The 23,936-nt window shown below is 37.8% G+C and overlaps 1 protein-coding gene across 1 annotated transcript in view; it reads right to left on the bottom strand.

The window, feature by feature from the left end:
* Positions 1–23,936, bottom strand: part of rno (rhinoceros) — a 306,578-nt gene that overhangs the window by 211,686 nt on the left and 70,956 nt on the right. The window contains exon 4 of the mRNA XM_067146977.2: positions 18,300–18,460. Coding sequence (XP_067003078.2) covers positions 18,300–18,460 — 161 coding nt within the window. The remainder of the gene's footprint in view (positions 1–18,299; positions 18,461–23,936) is intronic.

Raw genomic sequence — 23,936 nt, 5'->3', positions numbered from 1 at the left:
CGCAATGAAATTGAAATAATAAATAAGGTAAAGGTTGAACTACCTTATTTATTATTTCAATTTCAAACTTGGGTCTTCGAACAAAATATTCTAGAGATGAATAGGAAACCTTCATTGTGAGAGAGATATCTACAACTTCAGCATGATGAAGAAATTCATCATCAAAGGGAAATTCCTGATAATGTAACTGCAAGCTGCCATATAAAACTCTCTTACAGAATAATAAAACATCTCTTCATCACAGTCATCTTTCAAGTATGCCCTGGCTTTTGCTCCAATTATTTAGTCCTCACTGGCTTTCTGGTATTTCCTCCTCTTGAACTCAACATTCAAAACGAGGTAGATTCTGACTGAATAGAACATGGCTGAACAAATCTGACCAATACGTCAGTTAAAAGACCCGTAAGTCTCCTCCTACAAAGATGTATGGCTAGAGCATATTGTTGCAGAAATAAATTTACTGAGTTAAAGACAGGAAGTGTACTCTAAAGAAAATAGAACAGCTCTGTGTGTGGGTCTTGTAAGAAAGATTTTACAGTTTCAAACTGCTTGGTGCTCTTATTTTTAAGGTGGGGCTCACTACAAAACATGAGTGTCAAAGCTTCCCACTGCTCAAGAACTTGATTAATAGATTGAAGAAGCGAGAACCAACGGGTACTGACATACTGTATTTCAAAATTTTGTGACCCCCCGTGCCAAAAACAGCCTGATATACTTTCAACGTGCTTTTACCTTTTAGAACTCTTTATCAGGATAGTAATATAACTGAACCAAAAAGTTCTCTACATTGACTGGTACTTGGGCTGCTGCTTTTTGGGCACAGATGTGTATGAGATGACATGAACAACCCGGGACATAAAACAGAAGCAGTCAAATGTTTGTTCCAAATGGCGGTTCATTAATGTGCGTGTATAATGGGTATATAATTTGTAATTAAACAGTGTACACAATTGACAGCATCCCGTGTGTGCGTCTTTGTGGAAACGATAACTTGCATTACAATAAAGCGATCATCACGCTCAGTAGTGCTTATCCTATGACCAGAACCGGGCTTCCTGGTGTAGATATTGCTCTCTCTATACCTTTTAACAGTTCTGTACACGTTAGTACAAGACTTGCTTATAAATTACAGTCCTGCACGGATATCCAAAATATTATTCACTCCGCATCTCCTTCATCCGCATGCGCATCTATGACTGGTTATCCGCGAATATTGCAACTATTTAACCCCTCAGCACCGACCTCTATACGTGGTATAGACCCTCTTTTCTTCCGTAGCCGCCGACCTCTATACATGGTTTCGCATTTAGGGCTATTGCACGAAGAGTTTTCGAGTTATGGATATGCAGATTGTTTTGTTTCCAAGAAGACATTTTTGGGCTTATCACTGTTGTAAATAAGAATTGAAAATAGTTAAAATGTAGTTGTTTATGCAAGAAAAAATATTTGTCAATTAAGTCTGAGCACAAATCTCTGCTTTTAAAAAAAGTCTCTTTGCTTCATTCTTTCCCACAGAATAAAATAAAGAAATTATGATCTGAGAAATTTGTCTTTTCGCGTAATGTTCTTTGCTGATATAGATGTTGATTCCCATAGGGAAACAGAAATATGTGTTCCGAATGAGTGAATTTATAATACCAATATAAATGGTACGTTATTGGACATTATAAATTTTCCAGCTAACTCATTCCTGGTTGCCAGCATTTTGCCCCCATGTGGTAGGCTGGGCTCATCAGTTGGTACCTAGCACACCTACCAAGACGCATGGCTAGTGCATACCGTGGAGGCCACTGTGTAGGCTAATTGTAGCCACCAGCAGTGCTAATGCACTATGAGAGACTTTGTCTCACTTATTCCCTATGGGAATCAACATCCATATCATCTAATGACCAAGCAGGCATCCATTTTTGGTAGTGAGACAAAGTCTCTCATAGTGCATTAGCACTGCCGGTGACTACAATTAGCCTACGCGGTGGCCTCTACGGTATACACTAGCCATGCGTCTTGGTAGGTGTGCTAGGTACCAACTGATGAGTCCAGCCTAGCACATGGGGGCGAAACGCTGGCAACCAGGAATGAGTTAGCTGGAAAATAGATAATGTCCAATAACGGACCATTTATATTGGTATTATGTTCTTTGCTCTAAATTTACATCACGAATGTGGTTTATTTATTATATTTGTCTCTATTTCTCAGCTTGTAATATTTTCGTAACTCTTCAAGAGCGCTCTGTGTAGGCATCAGCTAGTTCTGCTTTCTGTCACATGATACGAGAAGCAGTTGTTCATGGTATATATCTAGTTTGAAAGACAATGTCTCGACCTTTTATCTGAAATATGTATCGAATTGGTTTGTTTCATCATAAATGTTATTCCTCTCATTCAGTTTCGTCCTGCTGTTTTCGGTCTCGCTGCAGCTTCATCAGTCCGTGTGACGCGCCGCGCTCAATGGCTAGCTCCAGCCGTGGTTTGACTGACAGTAACGTGCTTGAAATATTGTGTAATTCAGATGAAAGTTTAGTCTGAAGTAGTAGTGACTGTATTTGCAGCAGTAATAATGAAATAGATGATTTGGCTGTGGCGGATGCAGTGGTAAATGATGAGACTGACGATGAGGAGGAACCAGAACTTGGAAATTTTGTGTGGGAGGTTATGGATAATTACACAGGTCAAAGAGAAGTTTTCAACAGTAAATTCTGATTTCTAAATTCTCTAATAATGTTCAGACAAGTCACAGGGACAAACATTGAGCAGGTATCTTATCGGGTTCAGCTGATGGAAAGTTTGTTTACAAAATACGCTCGCTTGGCCGGGGAAGGAAATACTCAAGGCTGGCGCGAATCAGATAATACAGTTACAAGGTTGCAGGAAAGACATTTTATCAGGGAATTAGCACCCAAGAGTGAGAAATCAAACTTCAGAGACGTTGTATCGTGTGTTCAAAACACGGCGTAAAGAAGACGTCGGTGTACTCCTGACAGAGTGTTACTTGGGCCTCTGTCTCGAAAAGTGCTTCGAACTCTATCACACAAAACTAAATTACTAAGGAAATGTGAAACAATTGTGTAATTATATGCATGTACATAGTTCTATCATAAGGAATTCCAAATTCTGTGAATATCGGGCTACTCTTATACTTCTAGTAACGCTTTAAGTGAATCAATGTATTTCAGTCGCACGTAGTTGAAATCTCATCTGGCTGTGGGGTAGAGAGTTCTCTAAATGGCTGCGACGCTGAGGGGTTAACTATATTACACCAAAGGTACTGAAACGGATAGATCTGTTAACATAATCCAATAGGTCACATTACTTACACACATGATGTAGATGTTGATTCCCATAGGGAACCTAAAATATTTGTCCCAAATGAGTAAATTTATATATTACTTACACACACTTTACATACATGGCTTTGATCATCTGTACTTCTGCTCTGCCTACCTACTTTTTGTATCAACATATCCCAGACCAGTTGCCATGGCACACTGTCATATGCCTTCTCAATATCTATAAATGTCATCACTAAATCCTTCCTGCACTCCCACCTTTTCTCCATCATGCTCCTTAGTTAGGAAGTGGATCATATGTTGATCTCTCTCTTCTAAATCCATTTTCCACTTCTTCCATTTCATTTTCTACTTCCATCCTCAGTCTTCCCTCTAATATCCTATCAAAGATCTTTGCTACATGTGAATTTTGTTCCATACTGAAGATACAATAAGTAAAACTATTTCAAGATTAAAATTATTGTGTCCACCTTTTCAATATCAATATATTTTTTAGTGGTTAAATTCTTCATGAATTATAAACACCAGTTAGGGACATGTTTTGCCCTAGTTATGGGCATCTTCAGCCTAATACTAATCTTAAGGTCAAGAATTAAAACTATAAACATTGGAACTTAATAGTAAACTTAACTTAATACCAAATACAATGGTTTTATGCTTTTTACATAGTTTACAATATGTACATTAACTTTGCCAGAATTTATGAACAATGAATTAATTTATTTTATAATGACTAGACATCCAAATTGTAGATTGGATTGATCACAGTGTGAATTGGGGTTTCTCAAATTGTATTGACCAGAGATTTTATCACAGCGTGAGTTGGGGTTTCATCAACTGTTAATGGTCGCCTCAGTCGTAAGAATTGTGACAAAACCGGAACCTTTGTTAAAGTCGATCATGTTAGGGCTTGAATCTGTTTCTTGGTCGTTCAGACACAACTGGAACAAGTGGTTCCAGCTAACGTCGACAAGACAAGTAAGTTCATGGGATAAACACTTTCACTCTGCAATTATTATCATATTGGGTTCTACATTCATCATTCTAATTCCCCCTTTTTTTTCCCTTATCCAGTTACAGACAACTCATATTCCTCCCAAGGTTGAACAATGCACCAATGGGAAGTTCATCAACAAGAATGACGTAATATTCCAAAATTTTATCCAATGAGCACTAATGAAGGATATCAACAATATGTTTCCAACATACATGCTTCAACCTTAAAACATAACCATGCTTCTTTCTAAAGGAATATTCAAACAGATTCAAACCCTAACATGATTGACTTTAACCAAGGTCCAGGTTTTGTAACAATTCTTAGGACTCAGGCGACTATAACAGTTGAAGAAACCCCAATTCACGCTGTGGTCAATACAATCTACAATTTGGATGTCTAGTCATTATAAAATAAATTAATTCATTGTTCATAAATTCTGGAAAAGTTAATGTACATATTGTACATACTGTAAACTATGTAAAAAGCAAAAGACCATTGTATTTAGTATTAAGTTAAGTTTACTATTAAGTTCCAACGTTTATAGTTTTAATTCTTGACCTTAAGATTAGTATTAGGCTGAAGATGCCCATAACTAGGGCAAAACATGTCCCTAACTGGTGTTTATAATTCATGTAGAATTTAATCACTAAAAAATATATTGGTATTGAAAAGGTGGACACAATTATTTTAATCTTGAAAGAATTTTACTGATTCCCTTATAGACGGTACATTCTTTCTCATCAGCCTTCATCATCTCTGTAGCCACCTCATCCACCCTGATACTTTGCCACGTTTCATCTTCTTTATAACTCTTATTTCCAACATTGTTATATCTTCATTTTGGTTTTCTTCCACCATTTCTTTTTCATGTTCCTCTTCTTCCTCCAGTTCTTTGAATTTGATATTAAGTTATTTAGCAAAATACTCCTACCATTACTGGAGTCCTGTATCTGTCCTTACGAATTTTGTATCTTCTCTGCTGTTTACTTTGCTTTTAACCAATCCATACAACACTTTCTTACTTCCTTTAACATCCTCTTACAAGATTTCTGTGAAGTTTTTCCAGCACTTCACTTTCTCTTCCTGTACAATCTTCTGACATGCATTCTTTGCTTCATATGATACATGTGTCTACTATCCATATTTCTGGCTCCTAACCAGCTCCTCCACACTTTTTGTTTTTCTTTCACTCCATCCCTTACTTTGTTATTCCATGAGGGCGCCGCCTTTTCCTTCTTTTCCCCCAATTCTATAGCACATGTATCTTCTGCACATTTCAGCATTCCTTGTTTGAACTTGACCCATTCCTCTCAAACACTGCCAACCTCTCCTTTAGCAATTCATTTTTTCAGTTCTTCTTGGAACTTTTCTTGTGCTTTCTTTTCCTTTAATTTCCATAATTTTATTTTTCCTTGTCTCTTAATTTCTCTATTTAACCAAGACTTAATTTAACTACAATTTCATCATCTCCTTAAAATCTTTTCTTGGCACGATTGCCTGTGTTTCAACTAAAATCAGATCAGTCATTGTTTTTGTTCTTTGTCCCCATCCATATCTAGTTATTTCTTGGCTATTCTTCTTTCTGAACCATGTACGTAGGTCGAGTCACAAGTCATGCAACTATTTCTTTTTGCGAACAGAAGACAACATGGAAAATCTAAGATATGCATTTGGAAACATACAGTATGTATTTGCATATGATGCCACTAGATGGTGTATGTAAACAACAGTGTGGGTCTAAGCATGCCCCCAAGTTCAGTGTGTGAGTACGAGCGTCACAAAAAGGAAGTCAACAAGCAAGAGCAATGATCGTATATTGAAATAGCAGTTCTCCACGGCAGAAATGCACGCCAATGCCATGCAGAGCTGCGGGAAGCATTAGGTGTGCATGCCACGCCCTATAGAACAGTGGCGAGGAGGGTGGAGACGTTCGAACGGGGTAGAGTATCAACTGCCACCGTTCAGCGTCGCTTACAACGGTGGGGATGGGAGGCTCTTCCACACCCGTCTTATTCGCCTGATCTGAGCCCATGTGACTATGATCTAATCCCCAAAGTCAAGAAGCCATTACGTGGACAAAGGTTTGCTAAAAAGGAGGTCATCGTAACAGCATTTCGGAGAGAGGTATCACACGTTAGCGATACACATGCAGCGAATACACCTGCCCCACAGCTGGCAACGCACAGTGGAAGCCTTGGGTGATTATTGTGAAGGTCTGTAACCAGTGGAGACCTGTCCTTTGTACATAGTCTTGTGTATTTGTTGTCTATACCATAATAAAACTATGTTTAACAATGGCCTGTGTTCTGTCACTTTCCTACGAAAATCTTCTGAAGTCAGAATTTATTTTCAGGCACTATGCACAAGTACATGCCTTATATTTCCAAATGCATATCTTAGATTTTCCGTGTTGTCTCCTGTTAGCGAGAAAAAAAATAGTTGCCACGACATGACTCGACCCTCGTATTACCTACAACCAAACCATTTCTCACAATAATCTAGTATTAACCGACAACAAACAAAAGAACCCTCGGCTCCTTCGGTTCGCGCAGGTTGTTTCGGCTCATCCCGATGTTACCCGACGAATCAAGGACAAGCACACGCGCAGCTGGCTGACAAACATGCCGGCTGTCAAGCTGGCGTTAACACATACTGCAAGTAGCTGCAGTCAGGCAGAACGAAAGTAAATGTAAAGTGACCAAAAGTATTAAGCATTGAGTTAAATGGAACTACTTACAATACCCAAGCTGTAAACCATATTTTTAAAAATAAAAATATACTCTGTTCCAACAAGCGTACACACAGAGGACATAATATGAACAACACAAAATAACCGTCGAAGATACTCTCTGCTACAGTCAAGTATCTTTTCCGATTTTAACACACGCTTCGATTTGTCCAGCGTAGGTATAGTTTTTTCATCATGTAAAATTCACTCATTTTCCGACAAATCACATCTTTTGTGAAGTCGTCTGTTTCGATCCTTTTCTTGTGGACTGTTTTCTTGCCATCAGGTGTAGAAAAATGCAAACAACCATTGGCCATAGGCGTCTTCCCTTCCGCTAAAATACGTTTCACCAGTGACTTTGAAACCCCTGTTGCTTCACTTGTTGAAGCCACTACATTATAATTCAGTTTATGTACTGTTTTCTGTTCTTGTAAGTGAGCAGCTACGTTATATACTATTTCTCTGGCTTGTACCCTTAGAGACCGTCCAGATTTGCTACCAGACTTCGAAGTAGCAGCCATAACTACTGTACAATCAAATGACACTCTCACTAGAATAACATGGTACACAACACTACTGTATACAGCTGAAAGACTGGGCTGCCGTCAATTATTTCGCTGCTGAGCGGCTTTAGATGTGTGTGTTGGCATATCAGTTGTGCAACTGCCGATACTTCTAATTCTGTTTTTTACACAGTCAAGAATTTAGTTTATACACCTGGTTAATGTGCTCCATAATGAGTAATGACCCTTGAAGGTCGCTAGGTAACACTGTTCAACACTATACACATAAAAACATTTACCAATACAGTACACGCTACACGCGAAGGAGTTATAGTACTATAATTAATACAACTAAAGAAATGTGAATAAAACTAACAAAACAAGAGCGCTTAAACGGATACAGAAGTGACAGCGAAACTCTTGTGTAACCGCGCTTCACAGTGTGCACAGTACGGAGGCCAGACAGCATGTGACCCCCTCCACTACTCCCTATGATGTCAGACATCCACACGGAGAGAATGCGTGGAGAAGTGAGCTTTGCGCAGGTTCTTTTGTTAGTTGCAGGGTAATAGTAGCTCTCCTTCTGCATATTTATTTCCGTAACTGATACGCCCAATTATTTTTTCTTTACCATGCCTGTGTGTTCGTATGTGGGTATTCATGTCTCCTATTATCACTACTTCTTTATATTTCATGTATTCCTCCAGTTTCTCCAAGAACTCTAGACTCTCTTCGACACTATCTGTCTGAGGTGCATATACCAGGATAAAATTTTGCAATCCACTCTCCAAGCCAAGTCTGATTTTCATGATTCTGTCATTTACCTGGTAGACCTTTTCTACGTACTGTACCAGGTCTTCCATTCCTACTCCATTATTGTAGTTTGTAGCTCCTCTCCAAAACATCTGAAACCCCTCCCTCAATCTCTTCTGTCCCCTCCATTTCCACTTGGATTCACTCAATCCCAACAATGCAATGTCCTTCTTTTCAATGTATTCTATTAGTTTATCTGTCTCATTAAAGGTCAAGACATTTATGGTTACAATATCCATTGCTAGTCGCCCACTTTTCACAGCTCCCCCCAGGACGAGAAAACCAGAATCTGTGTGTCACTTTTCGGGGATGCCCTAACTGTTTCCGGGACCTTGACTCACTCTCAATCATTTTATAAGGCTATTAGTACCACACCCACACTTCCACCAAGAGACCATCAGCCCTCCTAAAGAGCCTCATCTGCCCGAACTGTCCTCTTTAGATTGTATTTGTCCAGGGCTGCCTCTTCCGCCATCTCCACCAGAACAAAGTTCACTTCCTCTGTCGTAGAAATGTACACAATATAAGGAAAAATGTTCTCCCACTTACATTTCTGGAGGTAAATCCCTGTTCTTTTTTCCATAGCACACAGGTGAATAGAGAACATGTGTGTGACTGTGATTGCATTAGAGTTTCACTTCCTTCATTTAAAAGCATGATATATATATATTTTTAAAATTTTTTTACAATTTCAAAATCTGACCTAATATTTACATTTATAGTATTTTTATCATGGGTGAAAATATTCAGCTAATCTATATATTAAAAGAGTTTACTAAAAACAGCTCTGGCAAATCTGTCGATCCGTTCTGCTGGACCGATTTGCTTCATTCTTGTTTTATTCTCTCCGGAATTACCTGCCGATGAATCATGAGACATTAATACGTCTCTAAATTCAGCCAACTCTTAGTAATCATAAAATCAAATCATTAAATGATCACTCCAATAACTCCATGCGAAGGCTTACCCTAACCTGCAATACATTCTGTACTTAGCAGGTTACTAAGCGACTAACACTCATTGCATGCAGCCAAGTTTGTTTATTTGTCAAGTCAGAGAGTACACACTTCCTCTGATCATGAAGAATACTATTCCCTGCTAAATACTCTTTGATTGTCTAACCTTTCCCAGGTTCCAAATATACTCAACAGATGGCAAGAGCATTCCTAATAACTTACATGCTGCTGAGAGGAAAAGTCTACGTACAAATAAACCCCATCAAGATATACGCCTTAGACATTAGAGAGTTTTTGCACCCAAGCCGTTCGCCAACCGGCTGACGCTATATTGACGTCACTGATGAAAGAGCCAATCGGAGCCATTCATCTTATGTTATTGAAAGAAGCGGCCCGGTTATCACCAGTCGATTAACGTAACGTTATCTACCAGATGTTTGAGGCTTGTCAACCTCCTGGCCAGAAGCTGTGTTGCCTCATACAGACAGATTTGTAAAACTAAGATCAGATACCACGAGCGCTCGGAGAAATGTGTAATTTTTGGGACTTCCAGTGCAAATGACATGGATGGGGACAATTTTGTGTATAGAAATAAAAATGATATTTTTACTCTGCGTGGTACGCATTACATCATTTTGTTAAATAAAATAGCAGTACCAATGTCTAGGATTATGCACAGATTATTGCCGTCTTGAAATTTGTCCAGCAACAAAACTGAAAACAAACGTAAATGAAATGACTGAAATAATTTCGCGTGGTTTTTCATTTCAACTCCAGGCAAATATGGCAAAGAAATTTACTTCCATGATTAGTACCTTTCATATGTTAACACTAATTACCTGGGATTTTCTACCCATCATAAACACCCCGTTATGTAAATAATTTCCATGAGATATTACATGTTTTCTAATATAACTGTTTCATTAAACAAAAGGGAAAACAAACCATATTTCAGCATGTCCGGTACAAATTTCAAGACACCTGTGCATAATCCTGGAAATTTATTACTGCTATTTTCTTTAACAAACTCTAAAATGCAAACCACTCAGCGTAAATTTATGACTTTTGTTTCTATATATTGATCATAGTATTCCCATCTGTGTCAATTTCACTCAAACTCCCAAGAATACAATATATCTCTGAGCCCTCGTGGTAATTATTTGTCCGTATGACTCAAAGCAGCTTAGTTCTTTAGCATAGGTAGGCTTAACCTGTACATAATTTGTTCTTCCAGTAGGATTAAAACTTCTTGACTCTATTATGATAAAGATACTATTATTAGTTATACATTATTTTATTTCAGAGTATCTGCTATCCGAAAAAGAAAGGCCGGTGAGTAAAGAATGCCTCGAACTGCTTGAAAAAAAAACAAGCAGGTGAGAAAGAGTGGAGAAATGAACAAATAAATTTGAAGAAAGAAAAGCTGGAAATCCAGAGAAGACAATTAGCATTGAGAAACATAAATTTGAAGTGGAAAAGGTGAGATTGCAAAGAATAGAGATGGAGAAGAATCAGCAGGCCCTGATGGAGAGGGTTAATAATCTCCTACGGAAATAAATAGACTGTATTTTATTTTTGGGGATTAAATTATTCACATTAGATTCACATTTTATTAATATTTTATTTCATTATTAATCAACAGACCCTAATGAGCATGGTAACTGAGCAGTTGTGAAACTTATAAACAAAATTAAGGCCATTTAAAGATAATTATTTACTGTAACACCAAAATTCTGCTAAATACCATTCTTATTTCATTGTCCCTGTTATATAACAGCTCCTAATGGGTAGGGTTAGGCCTACTCACATCTGTAGAACTTAATTAAGGCTACTGAATGTTATAGTTATTAAAATTAAATATAAACATGTAGTTAATATTCTTATTTTACTGCATTGGATAATCAACAGACCCTAATGAGCATGGTAACTCGTCTCTTTAGAAACGAATAAACAAAATTATGGCCATTTAAAGATAATTATTTACTGTAACACAAAAATTCTGCTATATACCATACTTATATCATTGTCCCTACTATATAACAGCCCCTAATGGGCAGGGTTAGGCCTACTCACATCTTTAGAACTTAATTAAGGCTACTGAATGTTATAGTTATTCAAATTAAATAAACATGTAGTTAATATTCTTATTTTACTGCCCTAGATAATCAACAGACCCTAATGAGCATGGTAAATGATCTCTCTAGAAGTTATTAAAGCCTTTTTAAGGTTATAATTTTTCACTACAACACAAAAATTCTGCTAAATACCAATTATTTTATCAACCATCACCTTCACTATACTGTATATCTTATTATTCACCGTAATTAAAAAATCCTATAAACTGTTGTATCATATTATTCACTTTAAAGAACATTTCCTATAAAATACTAAGGAATTATTATTTACCATTATAGATTTTACCATGGATTATTTGTAGCCTATTGTTAGTAGATTGTTATAAATATTATATTAAACATATGGTGTATTAATTATTGAGATATATTGTTTCAAATACTCAAATATTCTGTCAAAGTTGGGGAAGAAATGTCAAAAATAATCCTGGGTGACTGCCATATAAACATGTATGACAGTTTGTTAAAATAACTGCACTGAGATACATTTTTTCAAGATCCTGGAGTAACAGTTTTTGATTCTTCTCGAAATCAAGGAATGCAAATTCTCTCATTATTTTCCCAAACCCCATTCCACACTTTGTCTCACATGACTCATGGCACTATTGAATGCCATTTGATCAGGAGTTAAGTTTTGGCTTGAATACGGTCTAAGGAGCAACTCCCTAAGTCGATATGCAGAATCTCCATACAACACAAATTTCTCACCATTGGAGAATACTGCAAGTTACAATCACGTAATATTCCAGCATCATGCATCCTTCCTGGAAATGGCCCTTTTAAACTAACAACAATACCATCAGGACACAAGACAGATTGATATTTGATACAATGTACTCGCTTGTGTCCAGAAAAGTAGTTTTCTTGATTTCTCACTGGCCTATATATTGCTGTTCCATCAATAAATCCCCAACAACAATTGTTAACTGGAACATTTTTTTATTCAACAGCAGCAGAATAGTTACTTAATTTCTCCCTGTTTAATCACTTCAGATTATGCAAGTTGGTAAGTAGAGATCCCCAACGCTGGTGAATAAAATTCATTACATAACTGCAAATCATTGAAATATATGGTGCAGACACTCCAAATATTATTTCCAAATCAGTTAACCTATTTGGGTAGGCTAGGCGTCATAGATACATGCAGAGGCCTTCCAAACCTGAATAATAATGACATTCATTAGATCTAAATACAGTATATGAAGACATGTGAAATGCTAATTCAGTCGATTCAGAGCTAGTAAACATACCTGTTGCAGTTCGATTCTCTACTGTAATGCTTCTTGGTATATTTAAAGCATTCAACAGTTTATCCAAGCCATCTGTATCAAATCTAAAATTAAGTAAGCTATCCTCGGGAGAAAAGTATTAAAACGTGGAAATTCCATTGATCTTATCCATGGCCTTCCTACTCTCTCCGATAGAGATTGTAGCATCAAAATAGGAATATCATCTTCCAGATCACTAAGTAATGCAAGCTGTATTAATTCCTCCATGTTACTACAGCTGTTCGACTGCCGTTCGTGAAGTGACCTTCGGCAAGCGGAGAGTTACGATTTCTTCCGATTCTTCCCCGAAGTTTAGCGGATGGTCAGAAGGTGCGCGAAAGGTGTTTACGTTATGCTACAAGTTAGGGAACATACGTCAGAAATACGTCATAACTGATGTGTAATAACGTTAAGCGCGTAACGAACAAGTACAGCGCGAAAACTCTCTATTACTTGGGAACACCTATTGAAGGAATACCTAACCACGTTAGAAAGAGTGAAGGCTGTGTATCTCAAAAGCTTTCTCTGCCTGGCAAAAAATGCACCTTCAAAACTGACCTATGAACTCACAAGACAACCGTTCTATATAGAAGAATTGCTATTAAAAATACCATTGCCTTCTACGATATAATAACAAGCTTTACATCAAGAACTGCAGGATAAAAAAGCAAATAAATGGATAGATTTTTACCAAGTAGACGGCATGATGACGTCAGAATGTTTGAATTCTGACTAAGAACTGCAGCGTACCATAACACGCTTCTAATGAAATGTTCATGAAACCATTCAAAAGGGCAGGCAAAACAATACGACTGTGACAGGCATATCAAGAAGAGTTATAACGAATGCTGCAGAGCAGCATGGGCCCTCTAGTTTTGAATAAAACCGTATGTTTTATGCAATTCTTGACAATACTTTTTTGTTGAGAATTATGATTTTTTTTCAAAATTATGCACACACACGTTACACAATAATCCTTTCCTTTATATGAACACTTGTCAATCGAAATCTCTAATTAATCACTTAATCTCAAAACACTGCATATTTCAATCATTTTTCATATACTTATCCATCCTTACACTACTGGAATTAAATAAACAAACGTATAAACAAACGAGATAACAAACAAGTGACACGAAGCGGCAGAGTACAGGGCTACCACGCGCGAAGCCTACAATGTGTCGAGAGAAAGTTTTCATAAAACTTTACTGATATTGATATTGCAGGATATTGATATATTTGGAGAGTAAATGCTTCACTTTCCAGCAGTATACTTATGCCATCGTTCAGCAGGAATTGAAGACATAAGCGAAAGAATAACGTGGCTGACAGATCGGCCCCCCCGCATCTTCAGCAGCAGCTCGCATGGCCAATAGATCGGCTACCTGGCACTCTAGGGGTTAATTTATTTCTCCTGAGGAGTAAACGATCATCTGTTGGAGTTTCTTTTCCTGCCACAGTTCCCCATTTTTTTCAGTGAAAATGATCTAGTTTGTATGTACCGCTGAAAAATTATAACGCCTACACCAAATTTAGTAGCTAACTCTTTTTGTGTCACAGATTTACAGTAAAACCTTGTTAAGACGTTTCTGCAGGGGACAACAAAAATTAACGTGTTAAGCAAGAAAACGTACTACTGAATATACGAACAAAAGTTATCCAACAGGGATATGGAACCACTACATTCGATTTTTTCCGACACGACAGCATTTTATGTTTTACAGTGAAAACTATGTCTGCCATTTCTAAAGATGGGAGGAAATATTAAAAGGTGTGAAAAACACGAGAGAACAAATATGAAAACCTTTTCTGCGGGGGCTTATAAAATAACAAGGGCACTGAACGGTGTGAAAAACAGCGAACAACAAATATGAAAACATATGCACGGGGCCCAATAAAAATATCCCAGTATTATTGCAGATCACACTCTAAAACAAATGTTAGTAGAAGCCTTGTACTTCGTAGCAGTGGGTTATTAAATATTATTATCTGGTCACACTCTCTAGACAATGAATTGGAAGTTAACACTTGACCATATGCGACCGGGAGGAATCAAGAGGAATGAGTCTGACTGCCAATTTAAAAAACTTCAACCAAGTCGAATGATCAAGTCGAAGCTCGAAGGTAAGAGTTCAACATTCGCGACCTCTTTTCGCTTAAAGATGCGGATGCCAGTCCACTTTCTGAAAGATTTTAATTTTGTCTTTATTAGCAAGGAAATTCATGACTTTTTCCATATCTATAACTAGGCTATCACAACACAAATATGCACCATGCTAGTCAATTTCTCATGATTATGTTCCTAATCCAGATTTAGGCTAACGTATCACATGACAAAACTTCACTATACCACTCAACACAAAATAAATTTCAAACTTCTGAATGGAATGCGAAATACAAGCACAAACAGGCTCACTTCTTACATAATCATGCAACTGCGGTGACAGCTCTTAACCAAGTTGGAAATCACGTTTCTTTCACAAGGGATGACAATAACATTTTCAGGGCTAGAAAAAAATGTGACTGTACTCGTAGTAAGCAGTAACAGTGAAAATTCGTGATGCGATAGGTATGTTTATATGTTCCTAATCCAGATGTAGACTACCGTATCCCGCAAAAAATATTTGCTACACTTCACTCTACCACTCAACACAAAATTAATTTCTAACTTCTGAATGGAATGTGAAATACAAGCATAAATAGGCACACTTCCTGTAATCGCACAACTGTGGCGGCGGATCTTACCAGAGTTGGAAATCATGTTTGTTTCACAAGAGATTACAAATAACAATTTCAGGGCTAGGAAAAATGTGATCATACTAAGCAGTAACAGCAAAAATTTGTGACATGATGATTTAAGCATTTTTATATAGATTTAATACAATGAGAACCGAGACTTTGAATTTATGACATGCTAAGCGGGAAACCATGTTAATGAGGAACGTATAAACTCCTATACTGTTGGCATATTTCAAAATATGTAATTGTACAGACTATGGAAGCAAAATAAATGAATGAATGAATGAATATTTTGATATAATGCAATAATCGCGATATGCTTCATAGGAGTCGAATCCACTGAAGAAATTAGTAGTACTACCACCTCAAAAATCCTCCAAAGTGACTCACTTCGAAATAAATGCCGTTTTTATCCTCAACAATTGCCACATAAATTAAACAACATTGAACAAGAGCGCAAATAAAGTGTAGAGAGTGTGGGAACTAAGAATAAGTCATGTGTAGCACACTGTCACTAACCAGTGGGGAAAAAATGAAATAAATTCCGTTTTACAAAGGAAAAATTAAATGTTAATATCTTGTAAAAAAATTCCATTGTTCCGATTAATTTGCTCGGAAGTGTACAATCCATCTAAAATAACTAAGTATGGAATCATGGTTAGGAAGGTTTGTGAGTCTAAACCTGGATACATTTGCAAATTGCTCATTTATGATGCAAGTGGAATGGTCTTAAATAGTAGTCCTAGAATTTCTTAGTCCATACTTCAGCCTAGGGTATTCTGTTTACATGGATAACTACTACAAATGTGTTGCACTTCAAAAAACCCTAAGTGAACACAATACCATGGTTTGTGGGATAATCAGGCAAATCAGGGGAGTACCAAAGCATTTTAGGGACCAACAAAAATCCTTGAAAAAGGGGGGGAAATCACATTCAAACATGATGGGGAAATTTTTCTTGTCGCTTGGATGGACATGAAAATAATCACCACCGGGCGAGTTGGCCGTGCGCGTAGAGGCGCGCGGCTGTGAGCTTGCATCCGGGAGATAGTAGGTTCGAATCCCACTATCGGCAGCCCTGAAAATGGTTTTCCGTGGTTTCCCATTTTCACACCAGGCAAATGCTGGGGCTGAACCTTAATTAAGGCCACGGCCGCTTCCTTCCAACTCCTAGGCCTTTCCTATCCCACCGTCGCCATAAGACCTATCTGTGTCGGTGCGACGTAAAGCCCCTAGCAAAAAAAAATATAATCACCATGATTTCATCGATGCATTCTGCTGAAATGGTTGACGTCACCACAAAGTTCGGCAGAAAAACAATGAAACCAGTATCAATAGCATATTACAATTAGCACATACATGGAACAGATACAGCTGACCAATACCTTGCTCTATACCCCTTCATGAGAAGGATCCGTGGTAGAGTGTATGGCCTCCGAATCCCAACACAGCGGGTTCAAACCCGGCAGAGGTAGTCGTATTTTTGAAGGGCGGAAAAAGTCCATTCAACACTCCATGTCGTACGATGTCGGCATGTAAAAGATCTCTGGTGATACATTTGATATTTACCTGACAAAATTAATTAAATCTCAGCCATAGACGCCCAAGAGATATCCGGTTTACTCTGTCTGCCATCTAGAGTAAAACGGACGAGCAGACAGCCAGATGGCGTCAAATCGAAATTTCTGCACACGGTAGCTGAGGCCTTATTATTATTATTATTATTATTATTATTATTATTATTATTATTATTATTATTATGAGAAAAACTTACAAATGGCTGAAAAATGTTCTCTTCTATTTACTACAGTGCAGCCTCTTCAATTCTTTTGTCTCTTCCAAAAGCCCAATACCCAGACAACAATTACCAATCTACAGTTCATACAGACTGTTTCTGGACACTACCTTCAAGGTCATAAACCTAACCCTGTCCCAGTCTCAGCCCTAACCCAAGTCAGAACCGCACTTCCAACTATCTGTGATACACCATCACTAGCATCCACTTCACCACATTCCTTTCACCAAGCCTCCCACGAAGAGCACATGCTAAAGATCCCGCATCACATCTGGATGGAAAAATGAATGAACATGTTCTGCTAAAATTCCCACCACTAAAAACTGACTCCTACGTGACAAGATGTAGATTTTGCCTCACGAAGAAAAAAGTATCTGACACAAGATGGTATTACAGGAAGTGTGGCATCCCTCTGCACCCTGGAGCATATGACACCAGATATCACACCTTAAAAGTACACTAGAATTCCTTCCCCAGGTGTTCTGATCTTCCCCATTATTTCAAAGCATGTAGTATACATTTCTGTTCCACAGTTCAGAAGGTAGGACTGGCAGGTAGAAACTCTTTAAAAATGGCTGGGCTGGATGTTTAAATGCCCTGACAACTTCCTGGTAATCAAAGTGTTAATAATGGATTTCAAATCTGGAAATACAGTGAGAAAAATGAACCCACAGTGGAAGAGAGAGCTGAAGAATAAGAGGAGTGCCAGGATAAGTGGCTGAGTGACTGTTAACGTGCTGGCTTTCTGAGCCAGGTTAAATCTGAGGCAGGTTAAATCCTAGCTCAGTATGGCAGTATTTAAAGATGCTCAAATACGTCAGCCCCATATTGGTAGATCTACTGGCACGTAAAAAGAACTCCAGCAGGACAAAATTTTGGTACCTCGGTGTCTCCGAAAACCATAGTAGTAGTTAGTGGGACTTAAAACTAGCAACATTATTACTGATAAGAGGAGTCACTTTAAAGAGGTCAGATAAGAAATATTTTCTTTCTCTGCGATGTTTGAGCTAGTTTGCAACTACTACTTTGAAAATTGAAAAAGTGGTTTAACTGTACTCAAAGACAAAAATTGACTATCTTACCTCTGCTGGAGCTTCAGTGGCACTGCGGTTGTAGATACTAGAGATTTTGAGATCATTTAGTGGACGAGGCATCCAAACAGCACCAGCTTGAGCTGCAGCCAGGGCGGCCGCCTCCTCCTCCTCCGCCTGGGTCGGACGGCACTTGCGCCGTTTGGCAGGCACTGCCAATGATAGACGGTGTACATTTTAAAAGTAAACTCACCAAAAGAGCTGCAAAGTAAAACATTTGCAACAAAACCAGGAAAACAGCATAAACAGGTCAAAACTTCAGATCATGGCAAAAATTATCCCAGGAATCTTAAACAGACAAAAAAAATCTCCACTACAAAATGAGAAGGAAAAGGGAAGACAATCTCTGCAGAGCCTACAAAAGTATCCAATTAAGAAAGATGATATCTCTTCTTTACATTTTGGTCGGCAAGTTCTCCATAACATGATATTATATAGTTCTCACCAACTCCATTCAGTATTTTTATGAATTAGTCATAATAATAATAATAATAATAATAATAATAATAATAATAATAATAATAATATTATAATAATCGTATGACTAAAGCTACCAGGAAGCAGGTCCTAGGAGGAAGCATCACCGAAGCACCATTTTGCCCACCTCCTTAATAAGAATGGTGACATCTTAGCGAGCACAGAAGAGAAACTGAAGGAATGGATGGAATATGTATAAAATCTCTTCTTGGATTGGAGAAATGAGGATCATGGTCCTTGGGCAGACGATGGTGTGGATATCACACGTGCAGAAGTAGAGTATGCTATAAGAACAGCGAAGAATGGGAAGGCTCCATGCCCTTATGAGATGCTGAGCTGCTGAAACTGCTTGAGAAAGAAACATCCCTTTCATTAGAAGTTGACCTATTCAATAGTATTTAACGCAGTGGAACCATTCCTCGAAAGTGGCTCAAATCAACTTTCCTAATATTGCCTAAGAAAGCCAATGCAAAATTCTGCAAAGAATACAGAACAATTAGTTTGATGAGCAATGCTTTGGAAGAATTCCTAAAGGTCTTGCATGCGAGAATTTATCATAAATGTGAGGAGAATATCGGAACCTCACAGTTTGGCTTCAGACATGGTTTTGGTACTAGAGAGGCATTATTCAGTCTGCAGGCATTAGTCCAACGGTGCTGAGATCACAATGTTGATGTTTTTGCCTGTTTCATCGATTACGAAAAAGCCTTCGATACAGTCCGCCATGATGAACTTATGAACATTCTTCGAGAATTAGGACTTGATGGGCGGGACATCCGTATTATTAGTAACTTCTATTGGAACCAGAGTGCTGGCATAAGAGTTGATGGTCGTGTCTCAGAAGAAGCCTTAATTATGAAAGGAGTTTGTTAAGGCAGTTTTCTTTCACCCATGCTTTTCAACATCTATTCATGAAAGATTTTTCGAGATGCTCTTTACAGAAAGACTCAAGGAGCTTTGGTTAATGGTTTCATCATAAATAACATCATGCCGATGACACTGTGCTACTTGCAACCAATCTCCAGGATCAACAGGAACTATTTAACGCTGTCATTGAAGCCAGTAGCACCATAGGCTTGAGGCTTAATGTAAAGAAGACCAAGTGGATGGTTATAAGTAGGAAAGAAGATGGCATTCGAGGTAATCTCACAGCAGCAAAGGACCAGATCGCAAGAGTGGCAACATTTAAATACCTGGAATGTCACATCAATGATGACTGGGACCTTGCTCATGAGATCTGATGCAGAATTGAGCAGGCCAGAACTTCTTTTCAGAGACTTAGAAAACTTTTTACAAGCCGTGACCTTTCCATTACACTACGGACACGGCTACTCCGATGCTACGTTTTCAGCATTCTGTTATACGGCGCTGAGGCATGGACACTAACTGAGACCATGTGCAGGAAGTTGCAAGCGTTTGAAATGTGGACGTACCGAAGGATGCTGAAGATATTTGGGGAGTGAAATAATGCAAGATGCAAGGTTGGATAAGGAGATCAGCAGAAGGGTATAAGCGGGAAATACGTTCTACCAGAATGTAAGGAACCTGATGTGGAACAGAGAAGCTCCTATGAAACGCAGAGAGATAATCTTCATGATGAACTATACCCCTATATTAACGCATACATCACAGACTTGGACTCTTGACAGCAAGAAATAAGAGTAAAATTCAGGCCAGTGAGATGAAGTTCCTGAGGAGTATGGCAGGGAAGACAAGGAGAGACAGAGTACGAAATGTTGAGGCCAGAAAAGAGAAAGGGGTAGAAAAAGTGAGTGATAGGATGGAGAAGAATAAACAGAGATTGTTTAGACATGTTATAACAATGTAGGAGGGAAGGATAGCAAAACAAGTGTTAGAGGCTAAGAGAGAAGGAAAGAGGGCAAGGAGGCCTAGAGCAAGATGGATGGACTCTGTCAAGAACAGTATAAGAAAAAGAAGATTGGACTGGAATACAACTATGGCAGAGGAGTGCTGGAGGAGAGGCAATGTTGGAGAAGTACCATCAACACCCTGACATGGCAGGAACTGGACAAGGGGAAATCCTACAAGCAGAAGATGCACAAGACCAAAACCTTTTCAGAGCAGCCATCAAGACTTTTGGGACTTTCCGGGACGAAAAACGGGCAACTGGTGCTAAATGGACAGAAGAACGTCGTGCTAAACACAGTGAGCTAATGAAGACGATGTGGATCAAGCGAAAGATGAACAAATGCCAGAAAGTAAAGTGAGGCTTATCGTGGTCCCTAGTTGGCCGATTAGCGAAGCTGAATGAATGAATAATAAAAATAATAATAATAATAAAGTTAATATTTTAAAAGATTGTTCTGTTTTCACACAGTCGATATCCAATTAATGATTTAAATTACTAATATATCTTGTATCCTGTAATAAGACAACTGAATTGTTTCTTATTTTTCTGCAACGTTCTTTTGCAAAAACAATCCCTCTTGCTACTTGGCCCTGTTATAAAAAACGCAAACTCATGTTCTCATACTGAGGCAGTGCAGCTCTTTTCAGGCACACCCCCAATGGAGGTGAGCTGCATATACCATTTCAATCACATACCAGCCTTCCTGCCATTCTTAAATTTCTGGCAGTACCAGGAATCGAACCCGGACCCCCGAGGACGGCAGCTTATAACACTAACCGTTACGCTTAGGAGATGAACCTTGGCCCAGGTTAAGCAGTCGTTGGCACAACGAATGGCCCATTTCTAATGCGCAGTACTCTCGTGAATGTTGTCCAACAGATATTATGTTCTTTCTGCAGTCATGCGTTTTACTTCCAACTTCTTAAGTATGTTCTGAGGAAGATTATATGCCTCGCTATCTTCACAATTACAACTGGACAGTCCAATTTTTGTTGACACATGATGACCCCAGATATACTCTTTTCCACAGTAAAATGACTGAAAGATGTGATCTAAGGAATTCTTCTCAAACCATGTTGCCAGTCACACATATTTATTAACAGCTCACCAGTTTATTTTTCGATGATCACAGTTTTGTTAAGTTTTGACTCAACGGTGCTATTATAACAAAAATTGAACTTCAATACGGAACAAAAAGGAAATTATACTTTATAATCGGCGGTGCTATCTTAAATGATCGAGACAATATCTGTCACAGGAAAGTTCCTTTTCATCAGACCGAAAGTCGTCACAAAAAACCTGACATAACTCTCCACATGGTAATGTTATTTGTATTTTGTGCGACACATTTGTCAGCATAAAGAAACAGCACTATGACCGGACTTATGACTCATGTCCACTTTAGTCAAAATTAGCACCTGCAGCCAAGTAAATGTCTATTTTTGTAACTGTACGTTATTTTGATGTACAGACTGGTTATTTCATATTTGGGTACAAGAACACAATGAAGGAACTTCATTTAAGAAACCATACCCTAAGTCACCAATGTTAAATTCCCATTGTGACTTAAGGTATGGTTTTGTTGGACTGCACAACATGTTTCCAAGATTATTTTGAAGACTTTTCCGTATGGTCATATCACTGATTATTTTCACCATGTTGGCCCGTATTGACTTATATTCAAATTTCTGTAAAAAATATTTTCACCGCCTTGTCAATACTTTATACATTTTATTTTAATTACCATACATGTACATGTTACGAGAGCCACCGCTCTCTTCTTCAGCGGTGCCAAACATTAATTGATCCTTGGACTATGGTACAATGGTATAATATAACAAGTATATATGAATTTTGAAAATTGTTACAACAATATTATACCATTGTACCATAGTCCAAGGATCAATTGTCAATCTGCTACTCTGCTACTGGTTACGTGATGACCATGCTGGACATACTGTTTGGGTTCAGACCAATATCACATAAGGACATACTGTTTGGGTTCAGACCAATATCAGATCATTTTAATTTTTGGATAAATTAGATGGAATGAAGAATTGGACGAGATTAAGAGAAGATATTCTGATTTATGAGAGGTCTAGAAAATTATAGCAGACTTTAAGAAGAAAGAAGAGAGCAGAAACATTTTAAAGGATAACTAATTTTATAGATGTTATTTATTATTTTACGAATTGATATGAATTATTTATGATTTTACGATTTTAGGAGATAAGGACAATTTTATAGATGTTATCTATTATTTTACAAATTGATTTATTTAAGGATTTCCACTAAATGACAATTAAATGTTAAATTTAGACAAGAAGAAATATTTATTCTTTCATATGTAAATAAGGACATAAATTAACATATAGAGGTTAATTTAATAGATTTCATTATTTAGGAAAATTCCAGTAAAATCTGCAACAAATGACATAGTAAATAGGAAAGGTGAAACTAAGAAAAATTGTTGTAACAATTTTCAAAATTCGTATATACTTATTATATTATACCATTGTACCATAGTCCAAGGATCAATTAATGTTTGGCACCGCTGAAGAAGAGAGCGGTGGCTCTCGAAACATGTACATGTTCGGTAATTAAATAAAATAAAATGTATAAAGTATTGACAAGGCGGTGAAAATATTTTTTACAGAAATTTGGTCATATCACTGTCGCTCCTTTCATCACACAGCTCAAGGAGCACGCTAACAGATGATGGTTAAATCTAAAGATGAATATTTCTCACCCTTCCCTCCTTTTTCCTTTGTAGCGTAAAATGTTGTCACGCGACTTAAGGTATGGTTTCCTAGAGAGTGTCACATTTGTATATTAAGCACCTGTTATCTCTCCTGTTTCACTTCCATTCAATGCAACAATGAACAATGCTTGAATGCAACCACTGAGAAAAAGTGCTTGAGAAAATAACAGACAATAATAATATGCAGTAAAACTTGTTGTAAGTTTTGCATTTATACAGATTTATGCTGGCTTGTTTTTTCCCCAGAGGTCCTGACTAAATTCTTATTCTACCCATTTTAATTTATTCAGGATATATGTTATTCATTTATTTGGACTTAAATTTTTTTCTTAGAATTTGCTTTTATGTCGCAGTGGGACAGATAGATCTTATGGCAACAATGGGATAGGAAAGGGCAGAGAGTGGGAAGGAAGCGGCCGTGCCCTTAATTAAGGAACAATCCCAGCATTTGCCGGATGTGAAAGTGGGAAACAAACACAAAACCATTTTCAGGGCTGCCGACAGTGGGATTCGAACCCAC

The sequence above is a fragment of the Anabrus simplex genome, chromosome 5, assembly GCF_040414725.1.
Source record: "Anabrus simplex isolate iqAnaSimp1 chromosome 5, ASM4041472v1, whole genome shotgun sequence".
Classification (NCBI taxonomy): Eukaryota; Metazoa; Arthropoda; class Insecta; order Orthoptera; family Tettigoniidae; genus Anabrus; species Anabrus simplex.
The sequence above is the reverse complement of the archived record's forward strand: the minus strand, read 5'-3'. Positions and strand labels throughout refer to the sequence as shown.